At 55.5% G+C, this 7,996-nt stretch overlaps 1 protein-coding gene across 1 annotated transcript in view; it reads left to right on the top strand.

The window, feature by feature from the left end:
- The window catches only part of DENND2D (DENN domain containing 2D), a gene marked incomplete at its 5' end in the record, with an annotated part of 8,882 nt that extends 2,213 nt beyond the window's left edge, over positions 1 to 6,669 (top strand). The window contains 7 exons of the mRNA XM_017735508.1: positions 34 to 174; positions 2,175 to 2,323; positions 2,449 to 2,626; positions 3,094 to 3,135; positions 3,742 to 3,832; positions 4,242 to 4,481; positions 5,765 to 6,669. Of these exons, the coding sequence (XP_017590997.1) occupies positions 34 to 174; positions 2,175 to 2,323; positions 2,449 to 2,626; positions 3,094 to 3,135; positions 3,742 to 3,832; positions 4,242 to 4,481; positions 5,765 to 5,826 (903 nt within the window). The remainder of the gene's footprint in view (positions 1 to 33; positions 175 to 2,174; positions 2,324 to 2,448; positions 2,627 to 3,093; positions 3,136 to 3,741; positions 3,833 to 4,241; positions 4,482 to 5,764) is intronic.
- Between the last annotated feature and the right edge of the window lie 1,327 nt (positions 6,670 to 7,996).

Raw genomic sequence — 7,996 nt, 5'->3', positions numbered from 1 at the left:
GGGGCAGTCCTGGCTCACCTCTTTCTCCCCCAGATCCTGGACGAGGTGGAGAAGAGGCGCCAGATCTCCATGGCAGTGATCTACCCCTTCATGCAGGGCCTTCGGGAATCGCCCTTCCCAGCTCCAGGGAAGACTGTCACCATCAAAAGCTTCATCCCCGAGTCGGGCACAGAGGTTGGTGGGGAACCCGGGGTCACCTCCTGGACTGCTGCAACGTGAGGAGCCCGGGCTGTGTCCGGGAGCATCCTCCACACCTGCAGCACCCCGGGGAGCTCACTGGAGCAGGGCAGGGTGGGTCAGGCTGCCAGCGGCCTCATCCCTTGGGAATATGGCTGTTACCTCCCTCCTGATCTGGGAGGAGAGCAGTGAGGGTGAGGATGGAGCCCATCCCCAGGGGATGCTGCCCCATCTTTGCATCCTCTGCAGCCCCCCCAGCCAGCACCTGGAACTGCCACACAAAAACCTCTGTGGACACCGTGCCGGGACTTGCACCGCCCTGATGCCAGAGTGGGATCTCGTGCCAGGGGATGGGAGGGGGGTGTTGTGCCAGTGGCTGGGAGCTGCTCCTGCTCCTGAGCCAGTGCTGGGGACCACAGTGGTGCCAGGGCTGTCGGGGGCTGCAAATTTCTTCCCAAAAGAGGTGGTCGGGCACTGGCACAGCCTGTCCAGGACAGTGGTGGAATCACCATCCCTAGAAGTGTTCAAAAACCACACGGATGTGGCGCTTGGGGATGGGGGTTACCGGTGAATGTGGAGTTGCTGATTTTAGAGGGCTTTTCCACCCCTGATGATTCCATGATTCTACTCTTCTCCATACCACTGTGCTCAGCTCCCAGCCTTGATTCCTGCCTGGTTTAGCCCCCCGGGCAGGTGCAGGTGTGTGGCAAGCCCAGCTCTTCCCTGTGGAGAAAAGATCTGATCCAGGCAGGGATGAGAAGATCTCATCGTGCCCACGCACGGCCCAGACTCGCACAGGCACAGCCTTTTCATTTGCTTTTTCTTTCTCTTGTGGCAAAGCCGAGCTGGAAAAATAGGAAAGATCCACTCTGGCACTGGGCAAAATATCCTTAATGCTGAGCATCCCATGTATGTGCCCTGCCAGGGAGGCCCTCAGAGCAGGATCCCTCCTCTAGAGCAGTTTAGCAGCTGGTGATCCAAGCGATTTCTTCATCCAGGGAGCTTGTGCAAGGCTTTGCAGGTTGCTCAATGCTCTGGCCCAGGGCCATGGTTGGGAGCACGGCCTGGGCTGCCAGAGAGAGGAAGAATGAGGATGTTCTTTGAAAGAGCTGCGCTGTGGGGCTCTGGGCAGGGGCTGGAGCAAGGCAAGGAGATCACTGAGACCAGGAAAGGAGGGGAAATAAATCCTGGGTGCTGCATGGGCTGAGAGCTGGGGATGAGGCAGGATTTGTGCTGGAAAGGGGCTGTGGGGCCCAGCCAAGCCTGATGCTGCTGGCTTGGAAGATGCTGCTTTGGTGGAAAGGCACAGGGAGAAGGGGCTTCACCCCTGAAGGATGGGGAGAGGGGCCAGGACTGTGTCATGAGCTGCACAGTTCAGGTACTCGCTGTGTCCGGCTGCCACAGGGCGATCGATGGGATCAGGAGAATTGCCATGGGCAAAGGCAGCTGAGTAGCCAGCCTGCCTGCAAATATCTATTAGAGCCCTCAGTTGTGGGACATCCTAGCCAGGAATCGCCAGGCTGACCCTGCCAGAGAGGCTTTAGAGGAAGGGTTTGTCATGCCCTCCCCACTCCTCCGTTTCCTGGCAGGTCACAGGTGACCTGTCAGACACTGAGATGGGACATGTCCCTGCCACCCTCTGCCAGGGACTTGGGAGCACTGGAGAAATGAGGCATTTGGGTAAAAAATCCAGTGCACCAGACACTGAGATGGGACATGTCCCTGCCACCCCCTGCCAGGCATTTGGGTTAAAAATCCAGTGCCCAAATAAAGAGCCCCCCAGTGCACATCACCGACGGCTTCCCTGAGTCCTCAGCGCTGCACAGGCTGGATCTCCTGGCAGGATGAGACGGGGTTTGTCCCTTGCACATGGACACGGTGGGTCCTGCAAACACTGGGTCATTAATTGCTTCCAAATCACCTTCTCAGGGAGCCAGGGCAGGACAGGGGGAGCGTTGTCCCCCCTAAGCTGGGGTTCCATGGCTCTTCCTTGGCAGCTCATCGAGCTCACACGGCCTGTGGATGCCCACCTGGAGCATGTGGAGTTCCAGGCTCTGCTCCAGCGGCTCAGCCCTCAACTCATCCTGCACATCTTCGCCTCTGCCATGCTGGAGCGACGGCTCATTTTCCTTGCTGAGGAGCTGAGGTGAGTCCCAATCTCTTGCCCATAAAAATGCCCATAAAAATGCCCTTGAAGTGGCACAGGACACAGCAGAGCTCGAGGTGGGACGTTCCCTCGTCCCCACCATGGTATCACCACCTGTCCCGCAGTGTCCTGTCTCAGTGCATCCATGCCGTGGCTGCTCTCCTGTACCCCTTCACCTGGGCTCACACCTACATCCCCGTGGTCCCCGAGTGCCTGCTGGACACCGTGTGCTGCCCCACGCCCTTCATGGTCGGCATCCAGATGCGGCACCTGGAGCGGGTCCTGGAGCAGCCAATGGAGGAGGTATTTCATCCCGAGGGGAGGGCAGCTGGATGGAGCCATCGGTTAATCCGTGTCCCCAGCTCTGGCTCGGCCCCAGGGCTGGAGGCTCTGCTTGTGCCCTTTTCCCATTCAGGGAGGCTGGAAATGAGGGCATCTTCCATGTCCCGTCCTGTTGGTGCCTGGGGCGGTACCTCCACCCTCCCCGGGGCGCTGCCCTGCCCCTGCGGCTCCAGGAGCTGCTGCTGGTGTCACCCCAGCCTGGAAGCAGAGGAAAGCTGTGTGGGGACAAGCTGCCAAACCTGCAGCAAAAGCTGGCCCTGTGGGGAATGTGCTGGTCCCCCTGCCCAGGTTCCTCCAGCAGAGAGGGGCTGATCCCTCTCCTGCCACCCTCACGGGCTGGTGCCACACCAGTCCCATCCCAAAATGGGTGGGAGGAAGGCCAGATGCCTTGGCAGGGCTAAACCTGGTCACTCCCTGCTCTCTTTCAGGCTCTGATAGTTGATCTCTGTGAAGGGAAGATCATCCGGGCGGTAGGTGCTCCCTGTGTGGGGGTGGGGCTGGGGGTGGCCTAGGTAACCCCAGGAAGGGCCTTTTCTCCTTTGCTGTCAGCTACCTGGCAGCTTCCACATTTTTAAATGGCTTCAAACTGCCAGAGGGCAGGGTTAGACGGGATTTTGGGAAGGAATTCTGTCCTGTGAGGGTGGGCAGGCCCTGGCACAGGGTGCCCAGAGCAGCTGTGGCTGCCCCTGGATCCCTGGCAGTGTCCAAGGCCAGGCTGGATGGGGCTTGGAGCATCCTGGGACGGTGGAAGGTGTCCCTGCCATGGCAGGGGGTGGAATCCCTTCCAACCCAAACCCATCTGGGATTTTGTGGTTCTATGATTTTGGGGGCAGAGCCATCTCAGTGCCACCCACCCAGGGGAAATGCCCCATGTGGGAATGTCTGCAGCCACTGCACCTGGCTTTTGAGCCAGAACAGCAGGATCCATGCATGGGATACCCCACACCCACATCTCTGCAGCACATTATGATGATAATTAATCAATGAGCTTTGAAAGTCCCCCTGATGGGCTGCACCAACCCACGGCCCCCTGAGCTGGGTTCCCTCTGGTGCTTCATGGCCCCATTGCCTTCCAGGTGGGTGATGAGGAGGAGATCCTGCCCGGGAAGCTGCAGAACGAGATGCTGGTATCTCTGAACAGGCACAACAACAACAACAACGTGCACAGTAAGGATGTCTGTCATGGTAAAACAGCCCTGATCTGCCCTCTCCACGGCTACAGACCTCAGCCAAGGGGTTTTCCTAAAGGCACGTGGTCTGGGATGTTTCTCTCCCTATTTGCAGGGGTAATCCCTTGGCTTTTTCTCTGTTCTTTGAAACATGAGAGCAGGAACAGATCATTCTGCTAGAAAAATGGATTTTTGCTAATATTTAGAATGCTAATATGCTGCCACCCTGGAAAGCAACACAGCCAGGGTTCCCTCAGCAAAATTAGTCTGATCTTTGATTAGTGGCAGAGGGAGGCTCTAAGCAAATCATTCCTTGGGATGCAAACCCAGACCAGGTTAAAAGAAGGCCATGCTGTCTGTGTTCAGAGGTGCCATCCCCACCTCTTGTGCTCCGTGTCCCCTTCCAGCCTCGGAGCAGGTGAACGCCCTGGTGTCCGAAGCCTTTGTGCACTTCTTTGTGCGGCTGGTGGGGCACTACGCCTCCTACATCAAGTGGGGCAGGAGCGGCTCCGGCAGCTTCCAGGAACGAGCCTTCTGCAAGGCCATCGCCTCCAAGAGCTGCCGCAGGCTCGTGAAAAAGTTTGTGAAGACCAACATGTTTTCCCTATTTATTGAGGAAGCGGAGAAGAGCAGGATCCCACAGGAAGGTAAGGTCCCGTTTCTCCTCCCCCCGCAGTGGGGTGAGCTCTGTGGAACCCTGGGCTGGTAGGTTTAGGGGCAGAGACACCTCGTGCCTGGTGAGGGATGGGATGCAGCCCAAGCTGAGGGTGTTCCGGGCACTGAGCAGATCCTGTGTGCTCTCAATGGCCTCATTTCTCCATCCCTGTCAAGCAATAAAAAATCCTCATTGTGACTCCCCATCCCTGGCAGTGTCCAAGGCCACACTGGACAGGGCTTGGAGTGACCAGGTCTAGTGGAAAGTGTCCCTGTCCAGGGCAGAGTTTGGAACTGGATGAGCTTTAAGGTTCTTTCCAACCCAAACCAGTGTGGAATTCTGGATTCTGTGATTCATTTTAGATTGTGTCACTCGCCTGGAGCTGGGGCCGGCTCACTGGGAGCTCTGTGTTGAGGCCAACAAGCAGCAGCAGCAGCACAAACATTTGGCTTGGGCACAGCAGCAGCTGCCGGGAGCCTGACTCAGCTCAGCCCCCAGCTCCGTGGCAGCAGGGCTGGTCCTGCCCCCTTCCCGGGGATTTACAGGGCACAAGGCAGAGCTGAGCCTCCTCCCAGCCTGGGACAAGGACAAATGGGCAGTGGAGGTGGAGGAAGCCACCCAAAAACTGTACTGGTGGATGGAGATATCCTGGGCTGGGATCTGCCACCACGCCCGGGGGGCTCCTGGCTGGCACTGCCTCAGGTGCTGCTTCTCTGCCCTTATGCGAGACCTTATAGGGCAAACCTGGACCTGGGCAGGGAGAGAGGGATGGCACAATCCCTCTTTTCTCATTGTATTCCCAGTCTACGTCACCATTCTGGCTTTCTGCTGGGTCTGCTGCTTTCTCCCTTCCTTGCTGGTGGGAAACACAAAACTGAACAGGAGTGAACACATGGGTTAAAAGCTCTGGCTAACCCAGCATAATAAAGCCTATTTTGGGTGAGAGGGATGGGTAGCATTGCAACCACCCCCATTTCACAGACTTACAGAATTCCAGAATTCCAACAAATTGGGTTGGAGGGACCTTTAAAGGGCATCTCGTTCCACCCCCTGCCATGGCAGGGACACCTTCCACTGTCCCAGGCTGCTCCAAGCCCCATCCAGCCTGCCTTGGACACTTCATTTCCACATTTACCCCACGTCCTCTCTGGGCACAGCTGTCCATCACCCAGCACAGTTTGGGGCACAAACACTTCCCAGGATTCGGGCTGCACAGCCCTGTATCCCCCATTCCAAACACCAGCACCCCACCTCATGACCTTTTCTCCTCCACAGCGTATTTCCAGCAGAAAATAACCGAGTACCATGAACAGAAGAAGCACCGAAGGGACTCCTGAAGTCCAGCCCAGGAGCAGAGCAGCAGGACTGGGATTGACACACCCCTGCCAGCAGCACCACACTGGACTCTGTTCCTGCCCACCTGGGACTCCTGAGCTGCCTGGGCACCAGTCCTGCCCTTTCTTCCTCAGGGCATCATTGCACTGCAGAACTCTTTGCACGGAGCTGGTGCCGGGCTGGGGTTTCCCTCCCAGCCGTGGTTGCTCCAGGGACACTGTGACTCCCAGTGCTCGGCCCTGCACAGTCCTTGTCCCCCCAGCACCTCACGCAGAGGGAGGGCAGCCAGGGCTGGCTGCAGGACAACAGGGGTTTAGAGTCATTATTAGAAGGGGGAAAAAAAGGGATGAGTAGGAAATAGTGTTACTTCTCATGGAAACAAACCAGGGGTTTGCAAATAAGGAACATCCCATTGAACAGTTCCTGAGGTTTTGTTATTAACAACTGTTTGATATTGTTTTATTGAGCCATTGTTAAACACCAGCAGGAGCAGGTGGGGGGGGTTTAGTGGTTTCCTCTCTCGCAGCTGCCGCATTACTGGTGCCACGTAGAGCCAAGTTTGGCTTTCTAAGGAAACAAAAATACTCATTTCCAGCAGGTTATTTATTTGTGCTGGAGCAAACTGTGAAGGCCACGTGGCTGTGGGGTGTCAAGGGGGAAACCAGCTGATCAACAGCTTTGGGGAGGGAGGAAGGATTTGTTCCATCCCAGAGTAAAAGGTGTCACCATCCTCCTTGGGTCTGGTCTTGGTGCCAACTTCTCTTAAAACCTTGCAGTTCCTCTCTGAAATGTGATGCCAGCAGCAGATTAAAGCTAAATTATTGTTCTCCTCCTTTCCAAATGCACTCACCCAGGAAATAAATATAGCAGCAGGGAAGCTGGGCTGGGGCTGCAGATCTGACTGGTCCCATCCCAGAGAAACCTGAGTCAGGTACTTCTCCCAGCAAAGGCTGGGGATGATGGCAGAGCTGCTTTCTCCTCTCTGGGATCATACAGCCAGGCTGTCACATCACTTGGTACCCAGCAGGCATCAAAATATCAAAAATATCCTGGAATCATGGAATCTCAGACTGGTTTGGGATGGATGTTCATGATCACCCAGTTCCACCCCCTGCCATGGGCAGGGACACCTTCCACTAGCCCAGGGTGCTCCAAGCCTCATCCAACCTGGCCTTGGACACTGCCAGGCACAGAGCAGCCACAGCTGCTCTGGTGTTCCAGGGCCTCTCCACCCCCACAGGGAAGAATTTCTTCCCAATATCCCATCTATCCCTGTCCTCTGGCAGTGAGAAGCCATTTCCCCTTGTCCTGTGACTCCAGGCCCTTGTCCCCGGTCTCTCTCCATCCTTCTCGTGGTTCCTTCAGGTACTGACAGGACACAATTAGGTCACCTCAAAGCTTCTCTTCTCCAGAGTGAACACCACCAATTCTCAGCCTTTCCCCACAGCAGAGCTGCTCCATCCCTCTGACCACCTCGTGCCTCCTCCCCTGGCTCCAAATCCAGTTTAACACAACTCTTGCAGTGGTACTGGAAGGCCCAGCAGGGGATTTTACACAAGCACTGAAAGGCAGCAGGCTGCCACTTGGCTCTTCCTCTCAGAGCTGGGCAACATCCACCCAAACAAGAGATAAAGGACATTTATTTTCAAACCCTTCATGCAGTCAGGCACAAATGTGACAGAAGCATGGCTGGGCACAGGGCACAAACAGCAGTGAAAGTCTCCAGCCCTGCTGAAGGAAAATTGTTGATTTGTTGTTCAGCCCCCACATGTGTTTGGAGGGGGAACAGGAATTATTTGTTAGGAAAAAAGGGCATTTTTGGCACTGGGGGTGTCTTCTCTGGCTCCACAAGTTCCCCCTCATGGGTAGAGAGAGTGGTACAGAGTTAACTACAGGAAATTAAAGATTAGTGGTATTTTCTTGTTTTGTTTTTTTTTTTTTATTATTATATTTATTTTTCAAAGTTCAATCAACAGCAGAAAATGGTGTGGAAAATCAAGGGCACCTATCAGGAATAATCCCTTTGGAAATGATCACTTGCTTCACCCTTCTCCTGCTTGGTCATTACGTCGTGAGGAGATTCCAAACCTTTCGGTTGTGAAGCCAAACACCATCTCATTGAGAAATTGGAAAGTGGTTGTCATTTTGGAAACAATTATAAATCACCCAAGG

The sequence above is a fragment of the Corvus brachyrhynchos genome, unplaced genomic scaffold (genome assembly GCF_000691975.1).
Source record: "Corvus brachyrhynchos isolate BGI_N302 unplaced genomic scaffold, ASM69197v1 scaffold555, whole genome shotgun sequence".
Lineage (NCBI taxonomy): Eukaryota > Metazoa > Chordata > Aves > Passeriformes > Corvidae > Corvus > Corvus brachyrhynchos.
This window is presented reverse-complemented; position numbering and strand designations above follow the sequence as displayed.